Source organism: Macadamia integrifolia, unplaced genomic scaffold, assembly GCF_013358625.1.
Source record: "Macadamia integrifolia cultivar HAES 741 unplaced genomic scaffold, SCU_Mint_v3 scaffold151, whole genome shotgun sequence".
Taxonomy (NCBI): Eukaryota; Viridiplantae; Streptophyta; class Magnoliopsida; order Proteales; family Proteaceae; genus Macadamia; species Macadamia integrifolia.
This window is the reverse complement of record NW_024868240.1, coordinates 4,198-22,346: the sequence shown is the minus strand read 5'-3', so window position 1 is coordinate 22,346 and position 18,149 is coordinate 4,198. Positions and strand designations below refer to the sequence as shown.

The window sequence follows — 18,149 nt, the reverse complement described above, 5'->3', positions numbered from 1 at the left end:
ACCACAAGTCATTCCTCGCTTGCATTAGTGCAAACAGAACAAGAACATAAAGGGGTTTGTGTTTCTCTTAGTATCACAAACACATCATCTCCAAAGACAGGTTGGTATGGTGTTTACTACACCAGACCGGAAGGGTTCTCTTGCCCTTAATTCTTAAACCTCGATACAGTAGTAAGGTTGATCCATTATGAGTTAGTGTTTGCGTTACAAATCTGAAAACTACCTCTTTGCATAGTAGGAATGGGGATAAGGATTAAGTTGTATACGTTATGACCCTCCCCACCTCGAGAGCATTGGATACACCCCTTCTTTTAATTAATTTTTAAGGGAGCTTGAAGGACTTAGGCGATAATATAGACTTACACGTCTGGTAATGGGTTGACTTAGCATTAGGCAATCATGTGTGGCTGCGGTACACCTGTGCCTTGGCTTGGCATTTTGCAATGCTCCGTGGAATGTGTGCACCTAATTTCCTTCCTTTATAAGAAGTGTGGCATAGGGGCTCTATTGATTCTTTTGTGGGTCTGAACTTGGCCCCTATGTGGGTTTACCCTTGAAGTTGAACAAAAAAAAAAAAAAAAATTTGTTGGGGGCGTGGGAAAACAATCACTCCTCCTACCAACTTATATTACCTCAAAAATCCCCCATGTGGTTACCCTTGAAGTAACAAAAAAAAAAAAAAAAAAAAATTGTTTGGGGGCGTGGGGGGAATAACAATCACTCCTCCATACCCAACTTATATTTACTCAAAAGTCCCCTTATTTGGAGCTTCTTTTCTGATTTGCCAGAAAAGTTACGTTCCACCTCTCAGTCTCCGTTGGTAATCTTAAATCTCAAGATTACCCCTCTGTCCCTATAAACCCCATTGCTCCTGATCGGCTGAGGAAGAAATTAAAAAGCAACTATTTTCACTTGCCTTCGAGGCTTCAACCCCTTTCCCACTTCCAAGTTCTGAAGCTCCTTCCACCCTTTGGACTCTTTCTTTTCATTGAGAAAGCTGACACTTCATCTACAACTGAGGCTTTCAAGTTTTGAACTGTAGAAGGTCTAAGTAGTCTATGGCTCTATGCAGAATAACTCAAAAGAAAGACTAGTGATGAACTCAACCATCCATGTATCGTAGCACCAATGTTGATGAGACGAGAAGCCATAGATAGTGGGACCCTGCTTGCTTGTGGAGGGAGAAATGGAGGAGGATGAGAATGCATATGAGACATCGATTGCAACTAAGATGGGTAATTCCTCTCATCACATAAATAAAACTATTAGAATGCATACAAGACATCAATTATGAACAAGAGTAATGGGGTGGTAGTAGGTCAGGATGAGTTGAAGGGGTTACGAGGAGGGGGGTCAGGCTAGTCCACATCCTCTATAGTGAGCGGTGAGCATCAGACAGCTAAGAGCATATGGGCACACACCGCAAGGGACTCCTAGCCACTCGATATTCACTGCATCGGTGCAACGGCTGCAGACAATTTTCAGAGAGTCGTCAAGTAAGGAGGATGAGGATGAGGATGAGGATGTGGATGTGAGGTGATGGGAAAACTGATCAGGGGTAATGGGTTTACTTGGGCAGAGGGGTAACTTGGGGATTTAAGATTACCTAGGGAGAAGGAGAGGTAAAACTTTACTTTTGTGGGGGGAATCAGAAAGTAAGTTCTCAGTAGTAAGGGTCTTTGAGTAAATGTAGGTCTTTGAGTAAAACTTTACTTTTTTGGCATCAATTGGTCAACTTAAATCTTAAAAACCCCCGTGTCATCCTCAAGCCATGTCATCTTCCTCGACTCTCGGTTATCCATCAAATGCTCTGTGAGTCGAAGCGGGTTTCAGTTTTGTCTTCCCTTCCTCCGGTTGTTTTGACTGGCGGAACCACCTAAGCGGCTAAGCCGCTTGGGGTCTTCCTAACTGGATTCTTCTTCCTCTTCTCTCTCTCGCTCGCTCTGTTTGTCTCTCTTTGTAGAGGGTGAGTGTGGAGCATCATGAGGATCAGGACGATGAAACCAGAGTTTTGGGCTTTCGAAGATTACTTGGGGAACACAACTGCTTAACTGGGTTTCTCTTCCTCGTCTTTCTGTCTCACTCTCTTCGCCCCTCTCTGTAGAGGGTCGGTGTGGGGCATCATGGAGATCAGGATGATGGAACCAGAGGAGTTCTGGGCCTTCTCAGACTACTTGGGGGACACAACTGCGCAGACCTGCCTCTCCAGCAGGAACAACTCAGACGACATTTTTCAAGGCCATTCTCCTCTTCTCATACTGCAAATGTCTCTTGCTTCCTTAACAATTCTAGTAACCGCTATTCTTCTCAAGCCTCTAGGCCAACCCCTCATGGTTGCCCAAATCTTGGTATGCTCCTTTCTCTGTTTTTCTTCTTTCTGCTGTTAAAATCAAAGAATTCAACTTTTGGGTGGTTGCCAATCATATGAACTAGTAGCATAATGGATAACAAGCCTAAGTCCCTCTTTAAGTTCATAGCCTCATGGTCATGTAATGGCTACATAATTTGAGATGGGGAATTCTCCAATTTCCTAATGTTTGTGTTGCCAAAATCATCCCAAACAAAACGAGAAGAAAAAACCCTAGTAAAAGAATGCTTTTTTACTATGATAATAAGACAATAATAGCTCCTGATTGGGGAATAGACCCTCCACCATTATCAAAGTAACAATGTACACATCAAAGTCATGAAATTATGGTATGCAGTACTTGATTTGATGGGTTATAATTGATTGATCAGGGTGGTGTCCTGCTAGGTCCTTCTGCTTTGGCACATTGCAAGACAATCGCAAGAAAATTGTTTCCATTACAGAGCTTCATAATGTTGGATGTAATTGCAGTGCTGGGAATCATGTTCTATTTCTTCTTGACTGGATTGTATATGGATCCATGGATGGTAAAGAAGATTGGGATGAAATCTTATGCAATAGGAATTTCAGCTGGCTTCTTTTCCATTATTTCTGATCTGTTTGGTTTATATTATGTTGATGACTCTGTTACTGATAAATCATTGCTAGCCTCACTTCCCTATGTAATGAGGGCATAGACAATCTTCGCATTTCCTATCATTGCTTGCTTTCTCTATGAGCTCAATATCTTAAATTCAGAGTTTGGTGGTGTGGCATTGTCTTCTTCGATTATAGGTGGCATGATAACTGTTTTATACCAATAGTGGCGTAGCAATAATGATGTCATTTCAATGCCAGAAGTTCTCCGAACTATTGCTTTCAAGTTGACCATCATCTTCATCATCCGACCTGTGGCATTGTTGACAATAAAAAAGAATAAGGAGGGGACCTCAACTTCCATTTATTCCATTTTCATAGCCGTCTTAGTTTCTGGATTAGTAGGGCATTGCGTGGGCTTCCCTGTCATATTGGGGCCTTTTGTTCTGGGCGTAGCTATACCTTCAGGGCCACCTTTAGGAGCAGCCCTAGTGAAGAGGCTTGAAGTCATTGTTTCATGGATTCTTATGCCAATTTACTTCCTCAAAATTGGTTTAGCAATAAATATTTATGTCGTACAAATTACAAATCTTCTGAAGGTGGGGTTGATAATCCTTGTTACCTGCTTTGGAAAATTTTTGGGAGCCTTTGTAGCTGCTTGCTTATGCAAGTTACCCTGGCCCGATGCTCTTTCAGTTGCCCTTGTTTTAAATGTCAAAGGTCCCCTTGAGCTCACCATTGTCAAAGCAACTAGGAGAAAACAAGTTCAGTAAATTACTTCAGCTCTATCTATGTTTAGCTATACTCTTTTACCTTTTAGTTTTTATTTTTTTACTTTTTTTTAGTTCAGAAATGCGACTAACCATTAAAAAAACTTTTCTCTGGGCAGCCATTAAACAATGAAAGCTTTATAATGGTGTGTACTGCTATGCTAGTCACAACAATGATGATCACATTAGAAAAAAGTTAAGTTTCACCTCTCAGTCTCCGTTGGTGATCTTAAATCTCAAGATTACCCCTTTGTCCCTATAAACCCCATTGCTCCTGACCAGTTGAGGAAGAAATTCAACTATTTTCACCTGCGTTTGAGGCTTCAACCTTTCCCACTTCCGAGTTCTGAAGCTCCTTCCACCCTTTGAACTCTTTCTTTTCATTGAGAAAGCTGACGTTTCATCTACAATTGAGGCTTTCAAGTTTTGAACTGTAGAAGGTCTGAGTAGTCTATGGCTCTATGCAGAATAACTCAAAAGCAAGACTAGTGACAAACTCAACCATCCACGTATCGTATCGTAGCACCAATGTTGATGAGACGAGAAGCCATAGATAGTGGGACCCTACTTGCTTGTGAAGGGAGAAATGGGGGAGGATGAGAATGCATATGAGACATCGATTGCAACTAAGATGGGTAATTCCTCTCATCACATAAATAAAACTATTAGAATGCATACAAGACATCAATTATGAACAAGAGTAATGGGGTGGTAGTAGGTCAGGGTGAGTTGAAGGGGTTATGAGGAGAGGGGTCGGGCGAGTCCACATTCTCTGTAGCGAGTGGTGAGTATCAGATAGCTAAGAGCATATGGGCACACACCCCAAGGGACTCCTAGCCACCCGATATTCACTGCATCAGTGCAACGGCTGCACAAAATTTTCAGAGAGTGGTCAAGTAGGGAGGATGAGGATGAGGATGAGAATGAGGATGTGGATGTGAGGTGATGGGAAAAATGATCAGGGGTAATGGGTTTACTTGGGAAGAGGGGTAACTTGGGGATTTAAGATTACCTAGGGAGAAGGAGAGGTAAAACTTTACATTTGTGGGGGGAATCAGAAAGTAGGTTCTAAGTAGTAAGGGTTTTTGAGTAAATGTAGGTTGATTATAGGGGAGTGATGGTTGCCTCTCCCTTATTTAACCCTTTTCCTATCACACGAGTAGAAGTCAATGGGTCAACTTTTTTTTGGCATCAATTGGTCAACTTAAATCTTAAAAACCCCCGTGTCATCCTCAAGCCATGTCATCTTCCTTGACTCTCGGTTATCCATCAAATGCTCTGTGAGTCGAAGCGGGTTTCAGTTTTGTCTTCTCTTCCTCCGGTTGGTTTGACTGGCGGAACCACCTAAGCAGCTAAGCCGCTTGGGCTCTTCCTAACTGGATTTTTCTTCCTCTTCTCTCTCTCGCTCGCTCGCTCTATTTGTCTCTCTTTGTAGAGGGTGAGTGTCGAGCATCATGAGGATCAGGATGATGAAACCAGAGTTCTGGGCTTTCGAAGATTACTTGGGGAACACAAATGCTTAACTGGGTTTCTCTTCCTCGTCTTTCTGTCTCGCTCTCTTCGCCTCTCTCTGTAGAGGGTCGGTGTGGGGCATCATGGCGATCAGGATGATGGAACCAGAGGAGTTATGGGCCTTCTCAGACTACTTGGGGGACACAACTGCGCAGACCTGCCTCTCTAGCAGGAACAGCTCAGACGGCATTTTTCAAGGCCATTCTCCTCTCCTCATACTGCAAATGTCTCTTGCTTCCCTAACAATTCTAGTCACCGCTATTCTTCTCAAGCCTCTAGGCCAACCCCTCATGGTTGCCCAAATCTTGGTTTGCTCCTTTCTCTGTTTTTCTTCTTTCTGCTGTTAAAATCAAAGAATTCAACTTTTGGGTGGTTGCCAATCAGATGAACTAGTAGCATAATGGATAACAAGCCTAAGTCCCTCTTTAAGTTCATAGCCTCATGGTCATGTAATGGCTACATAATTTGAGATGGGGAATTCTCCAATTTCCTGGTGTTTGTGTTGCCAAAATCGTCCCAAACAAAACGAGAAGAAAAAACGCTAGTAAAAGAATGCTTTTTTACTATGATTATAAGACAATAATAGCTCCTGATTGGAGAATAGACCCTCCACCATTATCAAAGTAACAATGTACACATCAAAGTCATGAAATTATGGTATGCAGTACTTGATTTGATGGGTTATAATTGATTGATCAGGGTGGTATCTTGCTAGGTCCTTCTGCTTTGGCACATAGCAAGACAATCGCAAGAAAATTGTTTCCATTACAGAGCTTCATAATGTTGGATGTAATTGCGGTACTGGGAATCATGTTCTATTTCTTCTTGACTGGATTGTATATGGATCCATGGATGGTAAAGAAGATTGGGATGAAAGCTTATGCAATAGGAATTTCAGCTGGCTTCTTTTCCATTATTTCTGATATGTTTGGTTTATATTATGTTGATGACTCTGTTACTGGTAAATCATTGCTAGCCTCACTTCCCTATGTAATGAGGGCACAGACGATCTTCACATTCCCTATCATTGCTCGCTTTCTCTATGAGCTCAATATCTTAAATTCAGAGTTTGGTGGTGTGGCATTGTCTTCTTCGATTATAGGTGGCATGATAACTGTTTTATACCAATAGTGGCGTAGCAATAACGATGTCATTTCAATGCCAGAAGTTCTCCGAACTATTGCTTTCAAGTTGACCATCATCTTCATCATCCGACCGGTGGCATTGTTGATAATAAAAAAGAATAAGGAGGGGACCTCAACTTCCATCTATTCCATTTTCATAGCCGTCTTAGTTTCTGGATTAGTAGGGCATTGCATGGGCTTCCCTATCATATTGGGGCGAACTAGCACGAATGACAGTGATTTCAATATAATAGAAGAATATGATGATGATGATCTCGATCTAAATCAAAAATACAGGCATTTGTGGGTTCAATGTGNAAAAAAAAAAAAAAAAAAAAAAAAATTGTTTGGGGGCATGTGGGACTGGGGAGTAACAATCACTCCATACCGAACTTATATTTACTCAAAAAGTCCCCTACTTGGAGCTTCTTTTCTGATTTGCTAGAAAAGTTTAAATCTCAAGATTACCCCTTTGTCCCTATAAACCCCATTGCTCCTGACCAGTTGAGGAAGAAATTAAAAAAACAACTATTTTCACTTGCCTTTGAGGCTTCAACCTTTCCTACTTCCGAGTTCTGAAGCTCCTTCCACCCTTTGAACTCTTTCTTTTCATTGAGAAAGCTGACGTTTCATCTACAATTGAGGCTTTCAAGTTTTGAACTGTAGAAGGTCTGAGTAGTCTATGGCTCTATGCAGAATAACTCAAAAGCAAGACTAGTGACGAACTCAACCATCCGCATATCGTAGCACCAATGTTGATGAGACGAGAAGCCATAGATAGTGGGACCCTACTTGCTTGTGGAGGGAGAAATGGGGGAGGATGAGAATGCATATGAGACATCGATTGCAACTAAGATGGGTAATTCCTCTCATCACATAAATAAAACTATTAGAATGCATACAAGACATCAATTATGAACAAGAGTAATGAGGTGGTAGTAGGTCAGGGTGAGTTGAAGGGGTTACGAGGAGGGGGGCTGGGCGAGTCCACATCCTCTATAGTGAGCGATGAGCATCGGACAGCTTAGAGCATATGGGCACACACCACAAGGGACTCCTAGCCACCCGATATTCACTGCATCGGTGCAACGATTGCAGACAATTTTCAAAGAGTGGTCAAGTAGGGAGGATGAGGATGAGGATGAGGATGAGGATGAGGATGAGGATGTGGATGTGAGGTGATAGGAAAACTGATCAGGGGTAATGGGTTTACTTGGGCAGAGGGGTAACTTGGGGATTTAAGATTACCTAGGGAGAAGGAGAGGTAAAACCTTACTTTTGTGGGGGAATCAAAAAGTAAGTTCTCAGTAGTAAGGGTCTTTGAGTAAATGTAGGTTGATTATACGCGAGTGATAGTTGTCTCTCCCTTATTTAACCCTTTTCTTACCACACGAGTAGAAGTCAATTGGTCAACTTAAATCTTAAAAACCCCCGTGTCATCCTCAAGCCATGTCATCTTCCTCGACTCTCGGTTATCCATCAAATGCTCTGTGAGTCGAAGCGGGTTTCAGTTTTGTCTTCCCTTCCTCCGGTTGGTTTGACTGGTGGAACCACCTAAGCGGCTAAGCCGCTTGGGGTCTTCCTAACTGGATTTTTCTTCCTCTTCTCTCTCTCTCGCTCGCTCTGTTTGTCTCTTTTTGTAGAGGGTGAGTGTGGAGCATCATGAGGATCAAGATGATGAAACCAGAGTTCTGGGCTTTCGAAGATTACTTGGGGAACACAACTGCTTAACTGGGTTTCTCTTCCTCGTCTTTCTGTCTCGCTCTCTTTGCCCCTCTCTGTAGAGGGTCGGTGTGGGGCATCATGGCGATCAGGATGATGGAACCAGAGGAGTTCTGGGCCTTCTCAGACTACTTGGGGGACACAACTGCGCAGACCTGCCTCTCCAGCAGGAACAGCTCAGACGGCATTTTTCAAGGCCATTCTCCTCTTCTCATACTGCAAATGTCTCTTGCTTCCCTAACAATTCTAGTCACCGCTATTCTTCTCAAGCCTCTAGGCCAACCCCTCATGGTTGCCCAAATCTTGGTATGCTCCTTTCTCTGTTTTTCTTCTTTCTGCTGTTAAAATCAAAGAATTCAACTTTTGGGTGGTTGCCAATCAGATGAACTAGTAGCATAATGGATAACAAGCCTAAGTCCCTCTTTAAGTTCATAGCCTCATGGTCATGTAATGGCTACATAATTTGAGATGGGGAATTCTCCAATTTCCTGGTGTTTGTGTTGCCAAAATCATCCCAAACAAAACGAGAAGAAAAAACCCTAGTAAAAGAATGCTTTTTTACTATGATTATAAGACAATAATAGCTCCTGATTGGGGAATAGACCCTCCACCATTATCAAAGTAACAATATACACATCAAAGTCATGAAATTATGGTATGCAGTACTTGATTTGATGAGTTATAATTGATTGATCAGGGTGGTATCCTGCTAGGTCCTTCTGCTTTGGCACATAGCAAGACAATCGCAAGAAAATTGTTTCCATTACAGAGCTTCATAAGGTTGGATGTAATTGCAGTACTGGGAATCATGTTCTATTTCGATGGCATTGTTGATAATAAAAAAGAATTAGGAGGGGACCTCAACTTCCATCTATTCCATTTTCATAGCCGTCTTAGTTTCTGGATTAGTAGGGCATTGCATGGGCTTCCCTATCATATTGGGGCCTTTTGTTCTTGGCGTAGCTATACCTTCAGGGCCACCTTTAGGAGCAGCCCTAGTGAAGAGGCTTGAAGTCATTGTTTCATGGATTCTTATGCCAATTTACTTCCTCAAAATTGGTTTAGCAATAAATATTTATGTCGTACAAATTACAAATCTTCTGAAGGTGGGGTTGATAATCCTTGTTACCTGCTTTGGAAAATTTTTGGGAGCCTTTGTAGCTGCTTGCTTATGCAAGTTACCCTGGTCCGATGCTCTCTCAGTTGCCCTTGTTTTAAATGTCAAAGGTCCCCTTGAGCTCACCATTGTCAAAGCAACTAGGAGAAAACAAGTTCAGTAAATTACTTCAGCTCTATCTATGTTTAGCTATACTCTTTTACCTTTTAGTTTTTATTTTTTTACATTTTTTCAGTTCAGAAATGCAACTAACCATTAAAAAAACTTTTCTCTGGGCAGCAATTAAACAATGAAAGCTTTATAATGGTGTGTACTGCTATGCTGGTCACAACAATGATGATCACATTCTTGCTAAAAGCTTCCTATAATCCTTCAAGGAGATATCTGGTTTACAGTAGAAGAACTATTATGGACTCCAAACCCAACGTTTGACTTAGACTTCTGATGTGCATTCACAAAGAAGAAAGTGTTCCCTCATTCGTAAATATTCTTGAAGCCTCCCATCACACCCAATATGATCCCATTTCAGTCTATATTCTCCATTTGGTAGAGCTTGTTGGTCGTGCAACACCACTATTCATCTCTCACAAATCATTTATTAACTCTTCTACAAAGGCCAAGAACTCTGGTCGCATTGTTAATGCATTTAGGCAATATGAGGATAAGAATAAAGAGAGTATCTCAGTGAATGCCTTAACGGCTGTCACTCCAGTTGCTGCCATGTATGACGATGTTTGCAGGTTTGCTCTTGAAAAGAGGACTTCCCTTATAATTATTCCCTTCCATGATCAAATAGCTAACATAAGAAGCATGTCAGAGACATCTGGAAAGGGATCTGGGTCTATGAACTTAAGAATCCTTGACAATGCCCCTTGCTCTGTTGCAATCCTTATTGAACGGGGGCATTGGAGAAAATCAAGATCTGCATTAGCAAGTTGCTCTCCATTACGGGTGGTTGTATTGTTTTTGGGTGGTCCTGATGATAGAGAGGCATTAGCCTTTGGGGATCGAATATCTGAACATCCCAATGTCAATCTCCTGATAATTCGAATCCTTCCTGTTGCTGCCAAAAAACCCTGTGAGTTGGTCCTGCACAAGCACAGACGGTAAGAGATATTTACATTCTCCAGTTAGTGTTAAAATTACATTCTCTTTGCTTTTGTGTCTTCCATCATTTAAGAGATATTTAGTAGCTGACAAGGGAAGCTACTTATCATGTTTTATGGGAGCAAAAGAGTAGAGAATAATCTCACCAATTGAATAGTGAGTGGTATCTATATTGTATTTCTAATGAGTTACAGATAGTGATAGGGTTATACAAGGGCTGCACATCTTGTCCATTTTACATCTAATATGGATAAATTCAATGTGGTTTACATTTAATTATGGATTCTAGTTGAAGTAGGTTTGACCATCCAGGCTCCCATATCTTCAACATGCCTCCTTTAGTGAGACAGAATTTATATCAATGACTTGATCCAAATTCCAAACTAGAATAGATAATATTGAATCTTGATATTTTCACATCAAAATTCTAGGTGCCTCAGCTTGTTTTTATATCTGATTCTTGGAGTTAAACCTTGCACAACAGCTGTCTTCTTTCTTGTTTTCCTCAGTTGGATGATTTTGAACATTATTTTATTTCTTATCTAATATGTATTTTTAAGTAATAATAAATAAAAATAGTAAGAATTGTGAAATTATTTGCCTTAGATTAAGGTGATAGAAATAAAAAAAAAAATTAAATTAAATAAGAGAGAAAACATGAAAGATAGTTATTGATAAATTAGTTACATAGAGAAGGTGGAACATAAATGAAAATATTAATATGATATGGAATAGGATGACTACTTATATTAATCTCATATATATATATATATATATATATAGATATGAAAATTATAAGGAAACTTGATGGTGGGATGATGAAGTTTAAGAAGCCATTAAGAAGTTTAGAAGAAAATAAAATAAAATAAGATAAAAAATTTGGTGGTATCATGACTATTGATACATTTTTGCACCCATGAATCACTCCACCTCGTTGTATGGTTAGATTCTCTATGGAGCTCCAAAGTCCAAATCGTGGGTGGACGTTTTGCTCCACCCACAATATTATGTAATAGATGCGATCATGATGATTATAATTAGGGTCATTGATGAGGAAGATGTTCTCTGTTCGGGAACATAGCTCTTTCGCGTATGCAAAACCCTATTAGCACTCCCTTTTTAGTTCAATCTTTGAGGGGCAGAAAAGTATTTTAAAAGAGAGAGGAGAGAGACAAACACTGGAGTGCAAGAGCAAAAGCTATGCTCCTAGACAGAAAACTTTCTTCTTGAGTTATAGGGAAAAATAACCATGCCAACATGACGCAAGAAACGCTTGAACACAGTAGGCGCAAAAGACCGTATTGCCCCCACCTTTATGTGCGATGCAAATGCTCCCACATGTGGTCTCATTGGCCCATACATCTGGCATTTCTTGTGCCATTTTCGCTCTGAATTATATTATATAACTTTAGGGTAAAACCAAGATTCTCCGCCTTTGTGCCGCATATGCTTGCGACCACTATGCTTATTTCTTTCTCACTCTTTAAAATAATCTCATGTTCCTCCTATATGATGCCCCATCCGACATCATCATTGGTGCCGCCCATTAGCATGTGCCACGGGGCATAACTTTATAATACAACTTAAAGGGCTACTAAAATGATTGCTCAGCCAGTACCTCGTGCGTCACATTTTTACTTTTTTTTTGCTATGAAGTACCTCGTGCATCACGTGATTACATGAAGTTAGCTATCACGTACATCACGTGACCAGAAGAAGAGAAGGTGACGAGAAAGGGAAATGGAGGAAATGTTGGTGTTGATTGGTATGGATTGGTATAATAGATAGCAGAAATGAGGGAATATGAAAACCGTTTGGTGAATAAATAGCAAAACCGGCCAATTTGTCCTCTTATAAGAATAAACTCTTGAGGGTGGTTTTGGGTTTTTGAAAAAACAAATAAGGTAGAATTATAATTGTCATAAAGGTTTGTTATTTATTTTAAAAATTATAAAATATTTATTTTGTCATGTGGATAATTAATATATCTATTCGGCCATTGGATGAAGAATACATGATTTAGATTAATATCGTGTCAAATACCTCTTACACTTCTGTATGTGCCTTGATTATGTGCTTCACAAGAGCAACATTCTGGCATGTGACGTTGTACCTAGTGGGATAATATTAATTAAGTTAAATGTATATGCGAATGGAAAACGTGTTGTAAATTGATCTTGTAGTCAGATCCCATTTTTTCTTGTCTTTTTTAGCATAGTTTGGCAATTTACATATTATACGATTTGAACGTATTATACGTGTTTAATATGGATTTTAACTAATAAAGCTCTCAACATTGCTTGAGACTCTTTCAATTTTTATTAGAGAATAAATGATTTATATATATATATATATATATATATAAATTGATGATTTAGATTTGTCTTGTGATTTTTAAAAACACCATCTTCCATTATTACATGGATAAATAACTCAATAAGAATCTTTGTGCGTGTCAAGAAATTAGGATGCAATGTTAGAACCATTTTAGAAAGGAAAAGGCCAGAAGGTGAAGAACCTCGAATTATCTATAATTATAAAGTTAAAAACTGCATATGAATGGTAAATTTTATGAAGCGAAGCAATTGAATGAAACAAAGAAAAAGCTTTCAAATTTTTTATTTTTATGTGATAAACAAACTGAACCTTTCACTACAAAAATAATCCAAGGACCTATAATCCCAAATACCTCATCAAGTTGCTATCATTCAAGTTATATTTATTTTTAGGCTATGTTTGATAACGAAGGAAAAAAAAATAGCACAAGAAACATAATAAGACAAAAAAAAAAAATATGATTATACAATAATTTTTTATTCTCTCTCTCTCTCCTCAAATTCAAAATTTTTTTAATTTTTTTTCTTGGCTACCAAACATAGCCTTAAATAAACAACTTGCCCTTAGAAAAAAAACACACACACACACACACACACAAATAACACAAGGGAACATGGAATATTTTAAAGGATAAAGAATTCTACCTGGTTGCAAGGCCAATGTATGTCTAGGCCAATGAGAATGCACGCCAAACAAGTAAAGTTGCCAGTTTGGAACCAAAACTAATACCGACCATTCAAAATTGTATAAAATCAAACCAAATAAGAATTAGTATGGTTTCAGTATCAAGAAAATGAATTTCATTCGATAAGGTGCAGTTTCGATATCTAAGTTAAAATTGTTCAGCACGAACAATATGGAATTGTCTATTATATATTATGTATTTAAGTATATATTATATATGACTTATGATTTATGAAACCTATAAAAATTATATTGAAATCAAATCAAACCAAATAAAGAATCATTTACCTCCAATATTGGAAATGCAATCAAGATCTTGATACAATACAATTATTGTTTCACCTTTCAATCTCATGCATCGAATCAAAATCATATCTACTGATATCTTTCTCTAGGTTGTTGTTAGTTGTTACCCATCCGAGAGAGGTTCTGGATAAAGAGTGTGGATCAGGTTCTCAAATGAGAACCATTCTTTTACGGACTAGTTCACCTAAATAGAATCCATTATAAATCCACTATAAAGTTGAATGTTAAATGAATTCCATGTCTGCGGATCAGCTGTCACAAGAACCATTCTTTCACGAGGACTTGTTGCGCTCTCCTGTTCGGCTATTCTCTCTTCATTAAACCAGGAAACCAACCAACCCACCCACCCACCCACCCACTCTCCCAAATAAGAAAATTTGTGAAAGTACTGGAACACCCTCGTCCTGTAAGTTGAGCTTGTAACCAGCTACTAGCCTACTACTAGTGATAGCACGTGATCAACCTGACAATGTCTGATGGACAGTTAGCCATATGACCTTCTTCAAATCTGCCTTTTCCAAAACAATAAAAGATTCTTTATTTCCAACTAGATTCCATACAAGGAATGGGATATTATTCTGTATTGATAAATATGTATCTTACACGTGTGGATATTACATGTGCCACGTGGACTATGCCAGGTTGGGAAAAATGTAGGCCCCACATGTTTCCTTGTCTTAAGTCTTAACCCATCAATTAAGTATGGGTATTTTAGTAATTTCATCCAGGTTACCAATCTTCCGTTTCCATCTATAAAACCCAGGGCTACCAAAATCGAGCCTTTGTAAGGAAGGCGATTTGGAGTTTTGAAGGCAAAGCTTCGATTTCTGCAACAATGGCGCTAGCGGGGACAAATAATCTGACCGGCCAGAAATCCTACTTCCATCACAACTTGAGAAAGCTCTCCCCTAAACCCCACATTCTCTACGCTGTTCACGCAGCCGAGCCAGCGAAGAAATCAAATGGAGCAGCCGTGGAGATCAAGACTGGGTCGTCTTCGTCGTCGAAATGGACTCTCGATGCATGGAAATCCAAGAAGGCGCTTCAAATTCCTGTTTACCCAAATCAGGAGGAGCTCGATTCTGTTCTGAAGACTCTCGAGAGCTTCCCTCCGTTGGTGTTTGCTGGAGAGGCGAGGAAGTTGGAGGAGAAGCTCGCGAAAGCGGCACTTGGGGAGGCGTTTCTGCTCCAGGGAGGTGATTGTGCTGAAAGTTTTAAGGAATTTAATGCTATTAACATTAGGGATACCTTCAGGGTTCTGTTGCAGATGGGTGTCGTCTTGACCTACGGTGCTCAGATTCCCGTCATCAAGGTCCTCTCTTTCTTTCTCTCTAATCAAGTCTTTTATTTGTTAATTTTTTTCCCACTTGATTGATTGCGATGGGTTAACGATAAAATTTCTGTTTATAAATTTGATCTGAATTTCGGAATAACTTTTATTTAATTGGTTGATTTGGTTGCTTTTCTGATAAATTCTGGTGATGGTTGAAAGGTAATTTCTGTCTTCAAAGTTCTGGTTTGAATCAGTCAAGCGCGATCATGGTTCAAACCGCTTCAAATCGGCCTCTCCTTACAGCTTTTCTAGGGTTCTTCTGCCCGATTTGGAGGCCGATTCCGGCTTTTAAAACCCTGATTCTACCTGATGTTGATTTTTCACATAAAAGGGGGTGATTAGATAACTACCCAAATTGCTGTTGGAAAAAGAATTTAGGGTAAAGAGACAAAATTAGATTTGTTCTTCCCAGAGTGTAGTCTTGTATTGCTTGTGGTGGCTGTTGCATGGACTTTTTTAAATCGATTGTGTAGTTATGTTAATGCATGTTAGATTATGGTAAACCAATGAATTTTTTCGAAATGGCTACAATTTTCATGGTCATCTTTACCTGTTTGTCTGAAAGAAATGAGCATGTAGCAAGTTTTATAAATCCCATCCCTTCTTATAGAATGCTTCTAGATAGCTCTAGAATCATTTAAGTATCTTACCGTTTTCTGCTTGCATATAAGTGGTACAATTTACATCAATATCTTAACATACTAGGTGTGCACATCATTGTATTCCTGTTTCTTTGTCTAGCTGAGTCAGGATCTCTGATATGCACCATTTCTAACTAACATGATGTATATGAACATTTGTTGGAACAGAAAAGGTTAAAGGTGCTAAGATTTTTGGTTCAGTCTATGCCTAGTTTTTCAGATGTTTAATGACAAAACTTTAACACTGAATTATGCCATATTCCTTGTGTTTCACTGAGAAAATTGATAATTGTGCTACTTTTAAGAAGTAATCAGTATCAGTCAGTTTGGTGGTGAACTTGTATATGAATTTAATGTTTGATTGCATACAATCTTATAATCTGTTTCGTATCCTGAGGGGTTATGCTTGACTTCCTCTTTTCTGATTGTTGAACAGGTAGGAAGGATGGCTGGCCAGTTTGCAAAACCTAGGTCAGATCCATTTGAGACCAAGGATGGGGTGAAGCTCCCCAGTTATCAGGGAGACAATATCAACAGTGATGTCTTTGATGAAAAATCTAGAGCTCCAGACCCCCAAAGACTGATTAGAGCCTACACGCAATCTGCTGCAACTTTAAACCTTCTCAGAGCATTTGCCACTGGTGGATATGCAGCAATGCAGAGAGTGAAACAGTGGAACCTCGATTTCACTGAGAACAGTGAGCAGGGAGACAGGTATCTCCCCTAATATTTTCTTGATTTCATCTAGCTCTTACTCATATAGTTTTGGTGCACTTTTCCCCCTTGAGTTTTCATTGCCATATTATAATTACTGAATAGGCTTATTGATTTGAGGACAGGTACAAGGAAACTGCTCAGAGAATAGATGACTCTCTTGGGTTCATGGTTGCTTCTGGACTCACCATGGATCATCCTTTAATGACAACCACTGAATTCTGGACATCCCATGAATGTCTTCATCTTCCCTATGAGCAAGCATTGACACGAGAGGATTCAACAACTGGTCTCTACTATGATTGCTCTGCTCATTTCCTTTGGGTAGGTGAGAGGACTAGACAGTTGGATGGGGCCCATGTTGAATTCCTCCGGGGTGTAGCCAATCCTCTTGGGATTAAGGTAAACAAATGATCCCTATCATCTGAATCTACTGCATTAGCCAGTTATACATGTCAAGTGCCCATTTGCTTGGCCTCTAGCTTTAATTGTAATGATCGGATGGATGTTGTTGTTGAGTTTCATTGGTGCTATTAGTTCAGTTCATGCTAATCTAGTAAATGATAGTGCTTGTGGTGATAGAATTGACATCACAGCCTCATACATTCTATGTTCTAAAGATGATCTTACCCTTTCACTTATCCACTAGCTAATTCGTGGATGCATTCTTTTGAATCATGTTACCTTGGTTTATTGGATTTACAATATTGGGTATTGGTGCTTGTCATACAGGTGAGTGACAAGATGGATCCAAAGGAGCTTGTGAAACTATGTGAAATTCTAAACCCTCATAACAAGTCTGGAAGACTGACAATAATTGTACGCATGGGTGCGGAGAACATGCGAGTAAAGCTCCCCCATCTGATCAGAGCTGTACGCCAAGCATGCCTTATTGTCACATGGGTGAGTGATCCTATGCACGGAAACACCATCAAGGCTCCATGTGGCCTCAAGACCCGCTCCTTTGATGCAATCAGGGTAATGACTGGACCTCTAAATTGCGATATCCAACTTATTATTATGTTTAACCATCTAATTCTTTAGTAATTTTGTTGTCCTAAGGATTAACTAAAAGAGAAATTCTTTGTTTTGTTCGTCTCAGTCGGAGTTGAGAGCTTTCTTCGATGTACATGAACAAGAGGGGAGTCGTCCAGGTGGAGTTCATTTGGAGATGACAGGGCAGAATGTCACAGAGTGTATTGGAGGATCAAGGGTGGTGACATATGATGATTTGAGCTTCCGCTACCATACGCACTGTGATCCCAGGCTTAATGCTTCACAATCATTGGAGCTAGCTTTTGCCTTCTCAGAGAGGTTGAGGAAGAAGAGGATGATGAGATCTAGTCAGACATTTGCTTAAGGCTGGTATGAAGGCAGATCTACTGTTACTGTGGTTTAATCTTATAATGGATTTTTAATTGTAGAACCTATAATTTGTTTTCTTAATTTGGTCTATTTCCTGGAGAAATTAATTAGTTTACTTGTGAGGCATTTTATTCTTTATCTTCAACTTATCCTTTGTACCTAAAAGACCTTGCAAAAGAAATTTGTGGACTAGAATTTGATCTCTGAGTGTCTGTTTGTGTTTTTGTGCCATAGCTCCCTTCATGTTAGTCTTCGGTGGTCTCCTCTGGATATAATAATATGCATTGAAATCCCACTTTACCAATGATTCTTTCATCCACCCCCTATATTGGTAAGTGAGGAAATGGACATTGAAGTTTGAAGAGCTTGTGAAATTGTTTGAAATTCTAAACCCACAGAAAAAGGCTGGGTGCATGTTTATCAACAATTGCTCAAGTTGGATCCAACTAAACTTCGATGGATTCCAAGACACA

At 39.6% G+C, this 18,149-nt stretch overlaps 1 protein-coding gene and 2 pseudogenes across 1 annotated transcript; all 3 read left to right on the top strand.

Annotated features, from left to right (window-relative positions):
- The first annotated feature begins 2,123 nt into the window (after positions 1 to 2,123).
- Positions 2,124 to 3,914, top strand: LOC122064041 (annotated as a pseudogene).
- A 1,090-nt stretch (positions 3,915 to 5,004) lies between these two features.
- On the top strand, positions 5,005 to 10,521 carry LOC122064032 (annotated as a pseudogene).
- A 3,875-nt stretch (positions 10,522 to 14,396) lies between these two features.
- Positions 14,397 to 17,900, top strand: LOC122064040 (phospho-2-dehydro-3-deoxyheptonate aldolase 2, chloroplastic-like). The gene is made up of 5 exons (XM_042627737.1): positions 14,397 to 14,935; positions 16,034 to 16,311; positions 16,437 to 16,713; positions 17,044 to 17,289; positions 17,414 to 17,900. The coding sequence occupies exons 1-5, from the start codon at positions 14,459 to 14,461 to the stop codon at positions 17,669 to 17,671; spliced, it is 1,536 nt and encodes a 511-aa protein (XP_042483671.1). The 5' UTR covers positions 14,397 to 14,458; the 3' UTR covers positions 17,672 to 17,900.
- The last annotated feature ends 249 nt before the right edge of the window (positions 17,901 to 18,149 follow it).

Excerpts from the sequence above, each read along its gene's own strand:
- LOC122064040 (XM_042627737.1), top strand. The coding sequence starts at position 14,459 with ATGGCGCTAGCGGGGACAAATAATCTGACCGGCCAGAAATCCTACTTC. Across the intron at positions 14,936-16,033 it reads CTCAGATTCCCGTCATCAAG|GTAGGAAGGATGGCTGGCCA; the intron begins GTCCTCTCTTTC and ends ATTGTTGAACAG. Across the intron at positions 16,714-17,043 it reads CCAATCCTCTTGGGATTAAG|GTGAGTGACAAGATGGATCC; the intron begins GTAAACAAATGA and ends CTTGTCATACAG.